Source organism: Netta rufina (genome assembly GCF_964035555.1).
Source record: "Netta rufina genome assembly, chromosome: 20".
Lineage (NCBI taxonomy): Eukaryota > Metazoa > Chordata > Aves > Anseriformes > Anatidae > Netta > Netta rufina.
In genome coordinates, this window is record NC_140144.1 from 10644688 (window position 1) to 10663486 (window position 18799).

General features: G+C 58.5%; 1 protein-coding gene across 3 annotated transcripts; it reads right to left on the bottom strand.

The window, feature by feature from the left end:
• Positions 1 to 182: 182 nt before the first annotated feature.
• On the bottom strand, positions 183 to 17174 carry LHX6 (LIM homeobox 6). Of its 3 annotated transcripts, none has more exons than XM_084298905.1 (10): positions 17045 to 17174; positions 16341 to 16481; positions 15995 to 16180; positions 15797 to 15918; positions 10500 to 10720; positions 8057 to 8157; positions 7883 to 7978; positions 6097 to 6271; positions 5581 to 5684; positions 183 to 4123 (listed from the first exon to the last, which is right to left on the bottom strand). In XM_084298905.1, exons 1-10 carry the CDS (start codon positions 17117 to 17119, stop codon positions 4103 to 4105), a joined length of 1242 nt encoding a protein of 413 aa, XP_084155031.1. In that variant the 5' UTR covers positions 17120 to 17174; the 3' UTR covers positions 183 to 4102. The 3 variants fall into 3 exon arrangements, with proteins under 3 accessions (XP_084155031.1, XP_084155032.1, XP_084155033.1); XM_084298906.1 differs by having other exon boundaries at positions 16341 to 16406; positions 17045 to 17149; XM_084298907.1 differs by having other exon boundaries at positions 16983 to 17061.
• Positions 17175 to 18799: the final 1625 nt, after the last annotated feature.

An 18799-nucleotide genomic window follows, 5' to 3' on the forward strand; every position in this document is an offset into this window, starting at 1 on the left:
ATATATACACGTTATTAAGCTTGAAAACAATTTGTTAAAAAGAGTGCCTCAGATTCAGTGTTGAAGTCATTCAAATCCATCTTAATCAACATTATTTTCCCAGATTTTAGTTAGCTGTCCTGGTGAATTCCTTTCCTCTCTTTTTGCTCAGTACTTTGATATTGATTGATCATTGTAATAATGTACACCAGAGGTATTCTTTAATGACTGGTTTGCTAACTAGGAAATTATATCCATTTACTACGAACGTTTGTTGAACTCTCCTGAAGCCAGAGTTTAACAAAATAATAAAAGAGGAAAACTGGGTGGGTTGCTGCTTGATTAGTAAGCCAGAAAGTATTTAAAAATAAAATAAAATGGAATTACATCATTTTCTGGATGTAAGTGCCAGCACTTCTACTTGCATTAACTTTATTTATTACACAAATAAGACATTTACAAAGCACAACATTAAAAGTATGTAACAAAACAGACATTGGTTTTACAAAAAAGTGCTTACAATTTAGTTTTAATTTTTAAAATAAATATTAGTCTTGACTGTCCATTCATTTAGAGAATTTTTTAACCATTGTAGCCAAGACATGCATAATTGCAACATGCTACAACAAAATGATTGGCTGATGAAATAAAACCGATGTGTCTATAGTTGGCATCCTACAGATATATCACTGATAGTAGTGCAGGATTGATTCCCACTCCCCCGTCCCAACTAGTAAGTTGTGTAAGCACCTTTAGCTAGGGCATTGGGGTTAACCAGCGTGAGCCAAAAGAAAAAAAAAAAAAAAAAAAAGCAATAAAATCGTAAACCATTCCACTTTCAGACCCTCACTATATTTAGTTACCTTATTAAAATTGAGTGAAAAGCCTTTCACTGCCTATCTTCACCAGATTTTGTCTGCAAAAGTTTTTGTAAATAGCAACTGGAAAAGTTTAATACATGGAGTCTGCATTGCTGCACCAGGACTTATTTGGCAATTACTGAATAAACGAAGAAAATGAGAATGAGTTTTACTTTTTCTTTTCTTTTCTTTTCTTTTTTTTTTTTTTTTTAATCTACAGACAGGAGATGAATGCAAATGACCTGAGATAAGGTTTGGTTCAGTGGCAACAGTCAGTGTGAAATATATTGTGAAACAACGTATTGAATAAATTAGAGAATTTCTTACATTCTTGGTAGAGTTGAGTATTTTCCATACACATAATTAGCTCTAAAACTGCACAAGCTGAATTGCTTCCAGTTTTTGCAAACAATTTGGGCTTAATATGAACAGAGCCTGATTTCTGAATTAGCAAAGCTGCTCCTGGCTACTTACGGGGGGAGCTGCCCTCGGGCAGGGTCTGTGCAGTGCAGGTCGCTGTGAGCACAGCGCGGCCGGGGAGAGACCTCCGCGTTACCCTGCGCTTCGCATGCTGGTCCCGTCCGTGGTATCAGCTACAAAAACTTTGACATACAGTACATTTCACAAGTGGTTCTCTTGGTCAGTGACTAAGCTGATATTTAGCAGATACATAGTTAATAGCCTCCCTTTCACTGCACTGCTGAGACAGAAGATAAATGCAACAGACCGTTTTCTCCCTCAACAAAACAGTTGTGGAAATCTCAAGTACTGGGGGATGTCAGGTCAAGTTACAGCCTGAGGTCTCTCCTTCAGCCTTAAATTGGACAGCTACCCATTAGTTTATAGCACTAAGTCCACAACTAAACAATCATTCCAATGCGCGAGCACAAACGGAGAAGAAAGTGGGGCCCTGGTGACCCCGCCGACCACCCCCAGCATCTGAAGGCCGTTTCGGACACAGCACACCACGTACACCCCGCAGCCACCCATGCCGGGAAGCAGCACTCACAGCCACCAAAAGGTCTGCCAGTCCTTTCGCTCATCGCTACAGACAGGGAGAAAAGTGGCAGGAACGGGAGCAGCTTGTGACCGTTCCTGCCCCACGGAGACACTTTGGAGCGGTGGTTGCTGCCAGGCCACGCGTGCGGGAGTCCCTTGTGGTGGGTCACACGCTGGAAGTGGTTATTGGTGCGTCAGGAGGTGACAATAATACTTTACGGACCTAATTTCCTCCCTCCTTCCAAATGCTGTTTTAAAATGGAGGTAGAGCTGCTAGCTGCAGTTAGACAGAATACTGGCCTCACTGTCCGAATACAACCATCAATCTCCCTGCTTTACATACATACACACACAGAGGTTTGTATGTATTTGTTCCAACACATACCAGCGTGTGCTTGCATTTGGTTATTCCTCAAATCAAGAGATCTCAGTGGCCACCTCAGCAGATATCCGTGTCTCCTCACAAAGTCCCTGTGCAGCCCATGGTGACCGTGCAGGGCCACCAGTGCCCAGCAGGCCCGGCCCGGTGCCACCCACCCAGCTCAGCCACCAAGGGCTGCTGGAGATGGATCTCCCCGAGAGAAAAACACGTGTATCTGCAGCTTGAACCGAAAACAAGTTATGCAACCGATGGATTCCTGTCGTCTGTCCCGCAGGCACCGCTCAGTCACGTCACGCACTAACTGTGGCTCATGGTAGGCTTTCACATTCTTGGAAATGCCGCGCAAACACCGAGCAGCAAGACAGACCCATGAGCTCACGTGGAGAGAGGTTTTGTTATCGGCCTGCTCATGGCTTGGTGCAAGCTGAGAAGGGCTGGCAAATGCTAGCTGTTTACTTTTGTTCTTACTGTCAATGAAGTATCATTTCAGAGGCTTTTTCCTGATTTGGGGCCAGAGGGCCGAGTACTTCCTTTGTTGTTGCAGTGAGACTGCCTCTGAGGGTGAGCCCCACATCACCCGCTCCTCTGCGAGCAGCCGGCTGGGGCTGCGCCTCCATCCCAGCCATGGCAGAAGCAACAGTCGTGCTTCAGGAAGGGGGAACAAGGCAAGGGCAGAGGTAATCGGGCACTGACGGACAAAGGAATACGCCGTCACCTTGCTGCCACTCAGCCAGGACCACTCCTGCCGGCCTTACCGCCGGCTGCACCTCCCTGACTGCTCCCAGGTTCCTCCCCTGCTGCCCTCAGCGAGCACTGGGCACGGCACTGGGTCCCTCTCCTGGGGCCCGTACCAGGGCAAGACTTTTCTACGCATTTACAATCAGCTTCCTTTAGGGATTCCCCAGGCCCAGTGTATGGAGTGCCTAAGTTTTGTGTAGGTACACTTTGAAATCACCCATTTGTGATCCAACATGACTCCACTGAAATAAAGTAGCTTGTTAATAAAAAATGAGACTAATAATAAAAACAATGAAAGATTTGGCAGATGGCTATGAGAGGAGAGAGATATTCAGTGCTCTGAGAACAAGTCAGCAATCAAAACCTTCAGAGTGCTAAACCTGGCTCTGCCACCAACCCCCACCGCTCCTTTCGGTTCAGGACATCTCCGTTTCCCCTCCTACAAAATGAGGGGGGGAAACACTAAGGTTTACTTACCTTACAGAGTGATCAAAGGACATGTGATTCTAAAGCACTTTGAGGAGGAAGGAAAACTGCCTATTTCCAGCTGGCATCATGTTTTCCACTTAGTGGAGCCACAGCTACCTGCGGCTTTGGCTCAGGAGTCCTGTGTGTATATTGAGTTGCTGAGCCAAAGAGCCCATTTCGGATTTCACACATGCAAGTGTAAATAAGGAGGGACGTCCGGGAACCAACACTGCTTCACTGGTGCAAAAAGAGAATCAGGCCAGACCACGTAAATTCCTCCTTTCTTTATATTCATAGGTGATCATCAAACCCCCTGTGACTCAGCGTGAACTGATCTGTTCATATTCCCGTGACTGGGGAGCAGGATTTGTAAGCACAGCAGAGTCACTAATTTTGGCTGTGTCTGGCATTGCCTTGGAGAGACTCACTGTCATTCTACAAGTCCACAAGAAACAAGTGAAAAATGTAACTCTGCACTCGACACACACATACACAGAGTGTTGCTGGAGAAATAATAGTGGATGTTAGATGCTGGTCAATGGGAACAACTGAGAGTGCTGGATCTGAGTTTCTCCTGCATGACTGAGAACAGTTGCCTCGGGCTGGACGCTGTTTCAGCGACTGAGGGGCAGTGGTGCTGGTAGCGCCGTGGGCAGATGAGGAAGAGCTCGCGCAGTCAGTACTGAAAGAGGATGACCTAGTGGGAGAAACGTGAACCAAGCGTTAGCCACTTCCAGAGACAAATGGCCCTCACCACGGAAATGGGCTTTCGGGGAACAGCCAGACAGCACACACACCCAGCCAAAAGAGAGGGCAGTGACTTGCCCGTGGGACAAACTCCTTCTGGAGCCACTCTTGCCCCTGAACTCCACAGACCAGAGCTCACAGGGAAGGCAGCACACAGCATAACAAGCGGGAGGTAAAGGGAGCACAGCAGTGCACCCCTAAGGGAGTCACCAGCTCCCTGTTAGCCTGCAGAACTGCACTGCACGGCGCAGCGCAGCCTGTAGGTATCTTGTTTGCTCTCTGAGCAAATCTCACAGTCTATGAGGAAAAAGATGCTGCTTTAGGTTTCCAGAACTGAGCACAGCAGGAATTGTTTGGAAAAGGAACTGGTCTGGGGGGCAGCCCCATGTCCTGAGAACCCAGCCCTGCAACGTCCACAAGTAATTGCACTGAAGTCACAGGAGCCAGTTGCTGCTGGGGACTTTCTTTGAAGGACAGCGTCAGGACAGAGTAATATTTTCTGAAAACTCTCCAGTTTTCTGTGTAGATATCAAGATAAAATGCTATCATTTTGACCAAAAAAGTAACTTTGCTGTGTCCCTGCTTGCATTTATTGAAGCAGAGCTCAATAATCTCTGGTTGCTGCACTGAATAGAGAAAGATTTGGAAAGAGATGGTGAGAGCTTCTAAAAGTAAAGATGAAAGCTACAACAGTAAGAGTTGCCAAAGGCTCAGTATAGTATTTCCTCAAAATGAAGTCACTTAAATTGGGATCCTAAATAAAATCCTGAGCCTAGGCATGTATACATCATTTCAGGAGCCTTGTCCCAAAAATGAGCTCTACATTAGAATGGGCAGATACTGAAGTACTGAAAAGAAAAAAAAATCTATATGCAATATTGTTTCTTAGCCAGGCATTGTGAAATAACATTCCTATTTAAGATATGATGATGGCCAGTTGTTATTCTTTAAGCAATACTGGAATCCCCAAGAAATGAATACTTCTTATTAGCTCATGGAGAGCTGGAAGTCAGAACGTGGCGCGGGTCCTGCCCGCGCAGTCACTAGCAGACCAAGCGTGCTGACAGCGGGGCAGCAGAGCAGGGAAAGAAGCGAGTGACCACAGGGAAGGGAGAAACCAGAAACACAGGAGCTAAGGCAGGGGGAGGTTGGAGACTTGAGTGGCTCCAGGCATAGCATCCCACCCAGCACATCACAAGGAGAGGAACTTAGTGCAGAACAAATCGGTGCCATGTACCAACAGCTGGTACATCAGTCTAGGGCCACCAGAATGAAGCAAACACCATGAGCAGCTGGCAGCTGCTATAGATCACAGCGAAGCAGCCCTGCTGGCATGAGCAGGCAGTGGCAATGACATTACACAAGCAGCAGTTTGGCCCCAAAGCCTGAAACAAAGAGTACAATTACCTTCTCACCCCTATTAGATAGTGGTCCTTCCATGTCTGCTTTGAGGTGCACTGGTGGAGCAGTGTAGGGAAGTCTACAGTGCACTTGTCCACACTGTACCTGACCTGTGGATGAGAAGAGGCTTCAGCCCCGTTACTGCCAACAACACGAGCCCTGCAAGTGGCATGGCCGGGCTCCTGGCAGGGAGCACCCAGGGACATGCACCGAGAAGCCACTTCTGGTGCAGGCAAGGGTGGGGAGAAATCTCACAGGTTGCATAGAGCCCAGAGACTCCATCCTGGTGACCCCTCCCACCCCAACAACACCATCCTACTCGCAAACAGTCCATCAGCAACCAGCAGTTATTAGGAAAAGCTCCTCTGACCTTGCGCAGGAGCACACCAGCTCCACAGGATGCACCCACGCTGCTCTCCACGACAAAGGGAACCCAAGGAAGGCCGAGGGCCCTAAAGCCAAGCCAAGGCAGGGACCTTTGTGGGACCAAACTGCTCAGCCCCTCCCCAGCCCCTCACTCACTCTCTATGTATCCGTGCAGCGTCACCATCCGGGCCCGCTCCGGGCTGCTGAAGGGCGAGTAGTGGATGTCCTCGGGGAGCGAGGAGGGGATGCGGGACGGGGGGGCCCCCGAGGGTGGCACTGTGTGCTGGGGCGTGTGTTTTTTATGGCGGGCTCTGCAGTTTTGAAACCAAACCTGAAAGGAAAGCAGCAGACACTGCGTGAAGAGGGAATTGGGCTGAGCTGCGGTCGCTCACAAAGACCCTGTGAGAGCTGCCTCCGCGGGGTATTTACAAAAAGGCATCGCATTTGGAGATCTCCGCGCTGAAACACCTTGTTAGCGTCCACTGCCTCCCACTGCTTTTTTTCTGCGCTCGCTGGAGGAAGACTTTTGTCTCCAGAAAGCACAGACAATAGCATGCCTGAAGTGGCACCATTACGGTTAATTTGGCGTGGTCAGAACCGACACCATTCTTCAGTAAGGCAATGAAAACTTTCGTGCTTGGCGCAGGAGTCGCTGGGTGAAATGCCACGACCGGGCTGTGCAGGAGCTCTCGCTAAATATCACACCGCTCCCTTCCGCAGCGAGCTGCGTCTGCGACCGTAGGCATGACGAAAACAATTCAATCTCTTGTGGTTATTGTGTCCAGAAACCACATCAGCAGCACAATGAAGCTGAGAAATGACAGGAGACAGCCCTACTGCATCCACCAGCAGGCAGGAGCCTTCTGACCGTATCTCACTGCTCCTAATTAAAGGAATAGTTAGGGGGCTACACCCTAGAACTAAAACATACAGAGAGGCTTTTTCCATCCTAATGTGGTGTTTTCTTTCTTATGCTTTAATTTCTGAAGGATAATTGGGAGTAGAAACCTTCCACAAGTCACAGCAAAGATCAGCGCCCTGAGGCCACGCACACTGGACCATGCGAAGGAAACAGTCACAAGCGTTTGACAAATTGTTTCCTGCTCGAAGCACCTTTAAAAAATACCCACGTAAAAAACAGCACAGCGTGCAGACCAGTTGATCTTTCTCTAAATGAAGAGTCTCAATAACCGAGGCTCGAGCCAGATTTTCACGCGCTAGAAATTTAAATGCGTCTTTGGCAAAACAATTCCTGGATGAAAGCTCCAAGTTTATTTTAATCACTCGTGCTCTCATTGTATGCAGAAAGTGTCAGCAGCACGCTGAAGTGAGGAGCACGAATGTGGCCGAGGGCACGGCTGGGGTGGCTGCAGGAGTGGCAGAGGTACTGTTTTCCTCCCAGCCCCTCTGTCACGGCTCTCCCATCCCTCACACACAGCACAGGGACAGGGACGTTGCTGCCCTCTTTTCTGCTGAAACTTCCCAACACCAATGGTGCAGCCTTGCAGGACCAGCACCTCGCTGCTGAAGCACCGGTCCTGCCTGTGCCCAGGTCAGTGACAGAGTGCTGCAGCCAGTGTGTTAGGGGCAGCTCCCTACCCCATAATTTGTTTGGATTGGCCAGGGCTGTATTTTTTTTTTCATTGCATTAAAAAGAGAAAAAAAATACTGAAAATCAAAGAGTGAGAAAGGGCAAGGGTGGTGCTGGCATTGCGAAACAATGCACCCAAAAGAGAGCACAAAGCTGCTGGATGCAGCAAGCCCGGTGGCCAGCAAGGGAACAAGGGGCTAGAGGGATGTTCATCCCATTTAGCACCAGTGTTCCCATCACAGGGTCACCAGTGCCCCCCTGTGCCCCCTTCTCCATCCACTGTGGGAGTGCTGGTGCCCACACCTCACCTCTACCCCACGTCCCACGTGCTCGCCCCACGGCTGCCCCTACCTGAATGACTCTCCGACTCAGCCCCGTCATGTCTGCGAGTTTCTGAAGCGTTTGTGCGTCGGGGTTGTTGTCCTGAGCAAACTGTGCCTGCATGACCTGGCGGGCGGCGAGCAGAGGGGTGAGGGTGAGGCCGGGCACCGCGGGCCCCCCCAGCCCCCGGCCCAGCCCCGCTACCTGCAGCTGCTCGGCGGTGAAGGAGGTGCGCGCCCTCTTGGCCGGCTTCGGCTGGCTGTCCTGCTCCGAGGGCACGGCCCCCTCCAGCGTGATCCCGTTGCCTGTGGAGAGAAGCCCAGAGTGCTGCAGTCAGCGCTGTGGGAGCTGAATAACAGCCGTGCACCTCCCAGCACACACACATGCAGCGTCCTCCCTGCCCTGCCCTGCCTGGGGACATCGCGGCACGGGGCAGTGGCACTGACCCAGAGAGGGAGCACTGAGTCTCTCTGTCCCCAAGTGGTAATGCTGCCCCTGATAAGTTTGGAAAAAACAGCAGTTTTGTGGAAGAGGTGGGGAATGAGGGATGGGGAAAGGACAAAGGGAAGATGGACGTTGTGGTGTGTAAAGGAAGGCACTGACGTCCTCGGCTTGTGGCACCACCAGGCTGCGTCCCCCCATGAGCAGCTCAGAAGAGGACCCTGCGTGCTGCTGAGCACACTGACACCCACGCTGTGCCCCGTGGCCCTGTCTCCACTGCTACACTGCCTCCATCACCCATCCCATTCACTCAGGGTGTGATTGAATGGGCTCCTTGCTCTTCCCCTGACCATGTCCAGGGCCCCACGGCAGTGGTGCCAGTGACCTTGCTCCGCGTGCTGCCACCACCCCAAGCAGCAGCCACAAAGCAGGAGGACACACTGGGACAGGGACTGTCCCCCACTGCCCAAACAGGGCCTCGGGGCGAGCCTGGCCCCACTCACACAGCCACAGAGACAGTGGGGGGACAGCCAGGGCCAGGGCCCCCACCCTGCTCTGGGGACCCCACCGGAGCCCGCGTCCTGCCCGGAGGAGTGATGGATGAGGGAGGGTGCCTGCGCAGGGCTGGCGCTCGCCCCGCTCCCAGGATGTGCCTGCACACCACGACGTTTGCTCTGCAAGCTGGACCGGGCTGTGATTGTCTTGGCTTGAGTTGAAGGACTTTCTCATATAGTTTGACTTGTTCTTTTAGGATGATGAATGGGACTCTGACTTCAGCAACATCTGTTTATTTTTCTTGTGTGTAAAACCTCATGTGCTGAAGAAATTGCTGGGTAATTACTGGAGGGGGAAAAAAAAGTGTGGCCCTCTAACTCTGCAGCAACACTGCTCTCCAGAGCCTCCCCATCCCCTCCTGCAGCCAAGGGGCACTGCGCTCGAAGCCGGGCACCTGCCCGAGGACACTTGCCCTGTGCCCCAGCTCCGCAGGGCTCCCCAGCACTGGCAGGGACCCCCCCTGCAGTGCAAACCAAGCCCCAGCCGGGACCAGGGCACTGCAGGGCCCTGAAGCCAGACCCGGCCACGGTCGCAGCCTGGCCCCACACTCCCCCCGGACCCGCAGCCTCTCCCCACCACCCCCTGTGCCCGGCCTCAGCCCCGCACCCCCACAGCCAGCCGACCACCGGCCCCGCGGCCAGGACCCTCCCAGCCCGACAGGGCACGCTGTTTCCATTCTCTTACTCAAAGGCTGTAAACAGAAACACTGATTATTTTCGTGTCAGGTTGTTAATAGCTTCCACATGCTGCACGGGCTGGGACGCGGCGTTTGCCTCCCCATGCCCATGAAGCACTAGCAAGGGGCAGCACGGGCAGGAGCCGTGCTCCCAGGCGGGCAATGCCCCAGCACAGCCCCATGGGGTCCCTGGGCATTTCTCTCAGCATTCCCATGGCCGCAGAGCATCTCCATGGGCAGCCTCTCAGTGCCCAACATAATAAAAGCAAGCAGCCCTGCCACAACCCTCGCTCATCTCCTCACCACAGACATGAGCACGGGAGGGAGCCGGAGGCGGTTGCAGCCCGAGCACGTGGGGCAGGACCTGGCCAGGCTCCCTCCTGGCCCAGCCTGGTGGTAACGTGGCACGATGTGGCCTCGCAAACCTTCCAAAGCCGTTTCTCTCCTCCAAGCACCCTCTGGGCCAGCACTGGGGCCAGGCCGCACCGGAGGAACCGCAGCGCTGCGTGACCTGGTGGCACCAGCCCAGCGCCGTGAGAGCGGGACTTGGGTGGGAACAGGAGGCCATTGGTGACGTGCCACAGCAGGGACAGCAGCACACAGCTCTGAGAAACCCATCCCAGGGCTGGTGGAAAAAGACAGGAACAGTCTATCTGCCTGCCAGGTTCCCCACCTTCTAGGTTTATGACTCACGGCCTCAAAATCCCTGAGGTTTTCTGACTCGCCGCACGCGGCAGCAAGACCAGGCGGTGCGGTGGGAGCTGGACCAGGGGCTGTGCCCAGCATTGCCCTCAGCACACGGCTCTGCCACCAGCAGCGCCAGCCCATCACACCCACGTGCACCCCAGGACAGCAACAGCCTCTGGGCAGGCACCGTCCCACTCTCCACATGCCCCCAGCAGCAGCGGGACCGGCCCCGACACCTCACCACGGCAGCAATGTCCCCGCGCCGAGGGCTGCACCGCGGCTCCGTACCGTTTTCCGCCGCTCGCTTGAGGTTCTCTATCATGGTGTCGTAGTGGATCCGGCACAGCACCTTCTCCTCCACCAAGCCGAACTCCTCGCCGGTGGAGAGCTGCCGCTTGCAGGAGAAGCAGGCGAAGCAGGCGAGGTGGTAGGCGTTGCCCCGCGCCCGCCGCACCCAGTCGCTGGCGTAGATCTGCCTGCCGCAGCGGGCGCACTTGGTACCAAACCGGCTGCGGGAGGAGAGGAGACAGGGTGAGGGCGGGCAGCCCCCGCCGCCCCATCGCCCACCCCAACCAGCCCCAACCCCACAAAGCCCACGCAGGGAAGGGGCTGCGGGGAAACCGCCCCCCGGGGGCTACCGCGGGCAGGGGGCCCAGCGCGGCCCCGCAGCACCAGGCGCGGCCGCGGGGCTGAGCCGTGCGAGCGAGCGCTGAGGTCACGCAGTGCAATGAATCAGCCTCCAAGTTCGTGGGCTTTTTATTTTGATAACAGGCAGTGTGACACTCAGATGGAAATTTTGTTAGAGCCGTTTTTTCCCCTATTGCAATAAATCAAAACATGTGTTTTCTCCTCACACACACAGACGTATGCATCTGCTTTTTCCTCCTACGAGGAGGTCTCCTCGCGGCGAGAAGATGATGATCGCGCTCGAGTTATTTATGCTAGGAAGTATTTCAGTGAAATGAAAAGGTAACGAGGCCGCCGCATCCCCACACACCGGGGGGGCCGTGCCTCAGCGCACGCTTCTGAGAGCCCCGCTGCTGGCAGCTCCACCAGGCCACCGCTCCTGCACCGAGCCCAGGCGGTGCCACCATAGCACGGGCACGGCCTCCACTAACACGGGTGGGTTTTCACATTGTAGCTTTACTAAAACCGTTAAAAAAAAATACATGCAATGAGCAGTAAGCAGCAGGGAGAGAGCAGCGTCTCCTCCAGCTCCGCAGGGCTGGTGCTGGCCCCGACGCAGCCCTGCTCGCAGTCACCACGTCACGGGGCTCGCACCCGGCCCCGCGCTCCTCGTCCCCATCCCTGCCGGGAAGCAGCAGCCGCTGCCATCCCCTGCCCGAACAGCCCGAGCATTTCCTGCATTGCAGGCAGGGAACACGGAGGGGACTGCACCAAGGGCACCTCTCGCTGCAGCGCCTCGAGGCTGCAGAGCTGGGCAGGTGGCAGCGACCGCAACCGCTCCGGGCACCCTGAGACAGCCCCAGGTGGGAGCACGCCGCAGCCTCGTGCGCCACGGCTGAGCCGTCCCTGAGCTGCCACCCCTCCGTGACCCTGGGGAGATGCTGCAAGACCATCCTGTACCGAGTCACTAACTGCAAGACTCTTTGGGAGGAAGAGAAATGTTTAAATTTTTCAGCCTGACCATAGCTGACCAAAAAAAAAAATAAAAAACGAAACCCAACCAACAAAAAAAAAGGCTGCTTTTGAGAGGACATTTCTGTGCTGAAATTATACAGAGACTTAGCTAAGAGACTTCGCTAATTTACTTCAGATGGGAACATTGTAAACTGACTTTGTGCCAGCTCGTTTATATAAACGCACAAACAAAAGAACTGTATTAATTTTTTATTTAGAAGTAAAGATTGTTCCTGTAAGTCGAATTACTTTGAACAATGTGCTATATAAACAGTCGTATTTGCTGAACGCTATCAAATGAGGGGGCAGGCTTAAACGAACTAATAGCACGTGGTAATCGCCTCTCCCCGGTTCAATCGCTCCCTGCTCCGGAGCAGGCCAAGCTGCGCGCTGGAACGGGCACGGCCCGGGAAGATCACCCCACGCAGGCTGGGATCCACGGGGACACCCGGGTGGCTCAGACCTGCAGCACGGTGTCCCCGTGGCCAGGCAGGGTCCCTGGCCAGTGGCAGTTCCTGGCAGAGGCCACTCTGCTCGCCCCACGCAGACCCCGTGGTCCCGCAGGGGGACACGGGCACGGGGCCGTGCAGGAGGCAGCGCCGGCAGCCACCGATGCTGCGCCCGCAGCTCTCACACCAGCGCCTGCTTCCAGCACTGGCTGCAGCTGGGGGGTTTTGATGGAAACCAAACCAAGCCAGGGCCGTGCATAGGCACCCGCTGTCACCCAGCAGGGGCTGTCACCACAGGGACATCACCACCCGTGGGGAGAGAAACCGCCCTGACCCATCGCTATGGGAAATGGTGTTTCAAAAATAAATCTGACTTCAATTCTCTGAGCCTGTTCCTGCCACGGGCAGCGAGAGCCCAGGGAGCCCCAAGCACGCGGCAGCTGAGGGGCACCAAGTGAGGGGCTTCTGGGGTCCTGCTGCCCGCATGGCACAGAGGGGACAAGGATGGAGCCACGCTGCAGCAGGAGACACAGAGCTGGAGGCTTTCCCCAAGCCCAGGTGGTTTCTCTGATGGCAAAGCTCAGCTCCGCAGCCTGGCCCACGTACCACAGCTTGGGCCAGGGCATTGCCAACACCGGCTGGATCCACAGCTCTGGCCCCGCATGCGGTTTGTGGTGGGTGAGCAGATGCTGCCAGCTTCTCCGCACCCCCACCGGGAGATAGAAAGCAGCAGTGACATTACCGGGAGGGACTCATCCCAGAAAGACCCGTCCTGCCTCCTCCGGGGAGAGCAGAGGCAGGAGGGTGCCTGGTACGTGCAGGCTCACGGACACCAAGGTGCTGCAGCTCCCCAAGCCCTGGCACCCCCCTGCCTGTGGGGTTGGAGTGAGGGCCACTGACAGCTCCACACGTCCCCATCTCCCTGGGTGTGCTCTGTAGGAAGCTCCTAACACAGCCCCTAGAAGCAGCCGTGGCTGTGGCTTCCAGGATCTGTGCTGAACCACGCAGAGGAGCAGCAGCGCGCTGCCGAAGCGAGCCTGCCTGCGCGGCGAGCCACGGCTGCGCTCAGGCTGGAGCACAAAGGCACCCCAGGGGCACAAAGGCTGGGGGCGACAGAGCCCACGCTGGCCCTGGCCCACCCGTGGGCCTTGCACTGCCCCAGCCCGCAGGGACCCTAAGCTTTTGTGCCCCGGAGCTGCCCAGCACGGCCGGGTGCCCTGGGGGTCACACCAGGACCACGGCGGGGTGCTGGCCCTCCCCGAGACCGCAGCCGTGGGAGCTTGGCCGTGAGCAGCCCTCGCATCACCCGGGAACACAATGTTCCTCCAAAGGAGCTCCACGAGCTCCAATTTTAATTTGGTTCTCCTCGAAGCACTAGAGCCCTGGATGCCAAGTGCAATTATTTGACAAGACACAGGAAACGGCGACGCTTGCTTAAAGACGCGCACGGAGCTGCGGGGCCGTGGCAGTGCCAGCACAGCCTCTTGTGTGAACGGGAAGGGACAGGGGGACACAAGGGACAGGGGGACAGTTCTACTCCTCTTTTAAAAACACGCTTCGGCAAATAATAATAATAATTTAAAAAGTCGAAAGAGTCGGATTTGTCCCTGGCCAAGCACTGGGTCCCTGCTGCCCGGGGCTGCAGGCCCTCCACGGGCACCAGCGGCTCCCGGGGGCTCCCCACCGGGCTGCGGGACCCCAGCCCGGGCAGTCCCCGCCGGCGGCCCCGCTCTGCCGGCCGGAGAGCCCCGGGGACCCCCACGCGAGACGCGGGGTCCCGGCCATCCACGGCTCCCGATCGCGGCGCTGAAGCCCGGCCCCGGCCCCGCAGCAGCCGGGGCTCGGCCGCCCCCGGGCACCGACGGCAGCGCGGATCGGCACCGCCCGGGGCTCGCCGCGGGGACCGGCTCGGCTCGGCTCGGCACGGCAATGCCCGGCCCCGTACGGCTCGGCACGGCTCGGCAATGCCCGAACAGGCGCTTTGAGTCCCCCACCGGCAGCGCGGTGCCCGCGGGCTTCGGGGCCCCGGGGGCGGCCAGGAACGGGGCAGCCCCGTCCCCACCCGGTCGCGGCCCCGCCGGCGTCGTTCCACGCTCGAGAAAAATTCAATAAAAATTAAAATCGTTTTGTGCAAACGGCAAACGCCACCTCCGGCTCTGCGGCCGCCCCAGCGCGGGCAGCCGGGGCCGGCCCGGCCAGCAGCGGCTCCGGCCGGGAACGTCCCCGGTGGAGCGGGCGGCGAGCGCCGCGATGCCGGGGTTCAGCCGCTGCTCGGAGCCCGTCCTTAAAAACCGCCCGTCTTTAAAAAAAAATAGCAATATCGTGCGAACGGTTGTTAATTAACGGAAAGCGCTGGAATTGCTCCGAAGCAGCACAAAGGCACCCCAGGCTGCCCCGCTGCTTTCCGCCCCGGGTGAGGAGGATTCCGGTGGGATCCCCGGTTCCCCCCGCCGGCTGCTCGCGGACAACGGCGCGGCGGGGCCGGGGCGGGCGCGGGGGGAGCCGGGCTCGGAGCTGCCCCGCCGAGCACCGAGAGCACCGCGCCGGAGGGCCGGGGGGCACGGCCCCTTTCCTGCCGCATCTGGAGACCCTCTTAAAAATAATGAGATAAAACCAAAACCAAATTAAATAAAATAAAGCCCCTGGAGGCACCTAAATACGCTGCCCGCGGAGCACGCCCTGCCCGAAGCACCTCTGCCCGGGGGAGCTGCCGAGCCGTGCCGAGCCGAGCCGAGCCGAATCGCGGCCGTCGTGGCGAGCCCCGCACAGCCCCGCCGGGGTCATTCTCATTTCCTGCCTGCGATTTCCCCTTCCTCCTGGGGCAAACTGCGCTCCCTCGGCGGGCGAGATGGGCGAAGCCGGAGCGGGGGGCTCTGCCGGCAGCCAAACCCCGGCGCGGAGCTCGGGAACCCTCCATCCCCGCGCCTCTCTTTCAGGGGATGGTTTCCGATTTGGGGTTCGCCACCCGAAGGCTGCCGCAGCCCCAACAACCGGCCCCCAGCGGGACCCGCTCCTCCGCCCGCCGGGGTCCCGAGCTGCCCCGGTGCCGGTGCCGGCCGGGCGCTCCCCGCCGCCGGGGACTCGGTTCGCCGCTTTCTCGCCCTAACGCCAACGACGCCGCGGCGTTTTTTGGTGCTACGCGGCAGGAAAAGGCTTGGAGCAACGGCTCAGCCTTGCCGACGGCTCGGTGCGGGCTCAGCCTGCCCGCAGCCGCCGGGCCGGTGCCGTCCGACGCCTCCCGGTCCCTGCCCGGGAGCCGCGGGGCCGGCGAGGACCGGAGCCGCCGAGGGCACGGGACCGGCTGCGGTGCCTCGGCCGTGCCCGGGGAGCCGCCGCTTTTCCCGGCCGCCGCGAAGCAGCCCCGGGGCTCTCTGCCCCGCGGCCCCGCAGCTTCGCGGCCCCTTCCCCGGCAGCACCGGGGCCGGCGCGGCCGCTCCGCTCCCGACGGGGCCGCTCCCCCCGCGCCCCTCTTAGCCCCGGCGGCCCGGCCCCTACCTGAAGTAGTCCATCTTGCAGAAGATCTCCTTGTTCTTGATGTAGCAGCTGTGCTGCTGCCGCAGCGAGGTGCGGCACACGGAGCACTCGAGGCAGCGGACATGCCAGATGAGGTTGTTCACCTGCGGCAAGAAGGGGGCTGAGACCCGGGGCCGCCCGCCCGCCGCCGCCGCCTCCCCCGCCGCCCCCGCCGCTCACCTTGAGCAGGTACCGGTCGAGGATCTCCAGCCCGCAGCTGGAGCACACGTTCTTGCCGGCCGACGGCGTGGACGAGGAGGAGGAGGACGGCGGCGAGCAGACGGACGGCGTGGACGGGGTGCTGGGCGCCGAGCGGGCGTCCTCCTTCTCCAGGGCGCCGGGCAGCGGCTCCCCGTCGGGCTGCGACTGCGGGCACAGCCGGGGGGCCGTGAGCCGCGGCCCCGCCTCGGCCGCCCGCGACCCCCACCCCCCCGGGGCCCGGCGCTCTCCCCGCGGTCCCGGCCCGGCTCGGCCCGGCGGGTCTCGGTGCCCCCGGCAGCCCCGGCGCGGCCCCGGCCCCGCTTACCATGGCGCGGGCGTGCGGGTCGAGGCAGCGGGCGCTCCCCTTGGGCAGCGGCTCCGGCGGCATCACCTTGCGGGAGAGAGCGGGAGAGGGAGGCTGCGGCTCCATGCGCCGGGCGAGCGCGGGGCACCCTATATAAACCGCCTCAAAACAATAAATAAGAACTTTCTAGTGGCCATTTAAATCCTTTGCAACAAAAGCTGCGTCTCTTTAATGAAGCAATTTGAATGTGGATTGAATTCTCTCCCTGCCTGCACTTAACCCGGGCCTCTTGAAGTAATCGCTCGGTTCCCATGCGAGCCAAAGCGCTGAAAAAACCCCACAAACTACCTGCAATTAGAAATTGCCGTAAATGCCCGAGATAAGAGGTACCCAGAGTGTCAATTCCGGCTGTCAATCAGGGAATCCATCAGGCCACCCAAAGAATTGCAAATTTGATTTTTTTAATGGTAGTAATTAAAAATCGAAATTCTTCCCCCTCTCCCTCCGCCGAGCACAAAACGCCCCAGAAAGCGCCGGGATGGAAAAATCCTCCCCTTCGGCGCGGGAGGCGGCGAGCGGCCCCGGCCCCGGTCCCGACCCCGGTCCCGGCCCCACCGCTCTCCCCACCCCCCACCCCCCACCACCACCACCACCACCCGGTACCGGCCCCGCCGCCGCCGCCGCCGCCGCTCTCCGGCCCCGCTCCCGGCCCCGACGGCGCTCACCTTGCCCGCCTCGGCGCCGGCCGGGGCGCGGCGGCCCGGGCCCCGGGGCTGCCCGCCCTCATGGCTCCGGTGCATGGGGCGGGCGCGCCCCGCTCCGCCCGCCGCCGCCGCCGCGCTCCGTGCCCGCGGGCGGCGCGTCCCGCGGCCGCGGCAGGAAGGGCGGGGAGCCGCGCCGGCCCCGCTCCCCCGCCGGGGGCGGCCGCGGGCCGGGCAGGAAGCGGCGCCCCCCCGCCGAGCCCCGGGGGCCGCCCGCCCCGCCGGGCCCCGCTACCTGCGGCGGCACCGGCACCGCCCGCGGGGTGGGGAGGGGATGGGATGGGAGGGGAGGGGAGGGTGGGGGGGGTACGGGGGTGGTCGCCGGGCCCCCCTCCCGGCCCCGGCGCTGCCCGCCCCGACGGGGCGCACGGGGCCGCCGCGGGCAGCGCCGCCCCGCCGGGAGCGGCCTCGGTCCCGGAGCCCCCCCCCCCCACGGCGGGGCCGGGCCGGGTGCCGCAGCCGGGCCCGCACCCACCGCCGCGGTGTCTCGCCGCCCGCCGCTGCCCGGGCTTCATTAGTAACCTGATAATTCCCCGGCAAAGCCCCAGCAGCGGTTCCACCATGAAGTAATTGGAGGACGGTAACGTGAGCTGATGGCGGCCGGGGATGGATCCTCGCCGTTATTGGTTTTGACAGCTAAATTGTTAACCGAGAGGGAAAATCAGATGAAAGCCCTTTCGGAATAAATACAAGACATTAGGTTTAAACATCGAGGCTGTAAGAAAGCCTACGAAAACCCCAGGAAATCCAACCTGAGGCCTGCCCACGGATCCTCCCCGCCATCCTCGGCAGTGCAGGAGGGACGCGGGCAAGAGCCGAGCGCTGGGAAGGCGGCTGGAAACCCCTGAGCCCCACCGGGGGCTGCAGTCAGCTCCTGCTGCTCCTGCAGGAACACGGAGGAGCTCTCACAGAGCAGCGAATTCTGCCCTGAGCAGGGCCGTACGGCTTCTGTCTGCAGCCCAGGAGGACGCAGGGCTGTAAGGCCCCGGCACGCCGTCATGCAGTGACACCGGGGCTGGCTGTACACCCTAATTAAACCCCAAGCAATAAGGGCCCAGTGAAATCAGAAGAGGCTGAGGTGTAGCCCAGCCCCTGGCTCACGTCTGATGAGAGCAGACAGGGGCTGGAGCCCTCGTTACAGAGCTGGGGGCACTGCAGGGCCCAGGGGAGGCAGAGCAGCACAAGAGCCAGGTGCTTGCACCGACCTTAGCCCCATTCTCACCCCTCCCTGCGCTCCCCACCAGCACTGCAGGAGCACAGACAGGGCACCCACATCGACGAGCAACTGAGCCAGGACCCTGAGACTTGAGGTCAGGCATCTTACACGTCCCCAGAGGTGAAAGCGTGATGGGATCTCTGATCTGGGGTGATGGGGGCAGGTCTCACCACCAGCAGGAAAACTGAAATATTGGGGAAAAAATAAGGAAAAGCCCACATTGTGGGCATGGTAAACATGTTCCTTGGAATCCCATGTGGCTGGCAATAGGGTGGAGCCAAAGAAACCCCAACAGGACAGGACCGTAGGTGAAAGCCCCCAGACCCCTCCCCAAAAGTGAGTGGCCGCAGAGCTCTGCTCCTGCTCCCTGCCTGCCATCCTCTGCACTCACAGCTTCAGAGCCAGCCACGTCCTCTGCCAAAGAGCAGTGCCATGTCTCCCGTGTCTCCAGGTGCTTTTCCAACCTAGCTCATGGTGGTTGACAGGGCCTGAGCACTGATGCT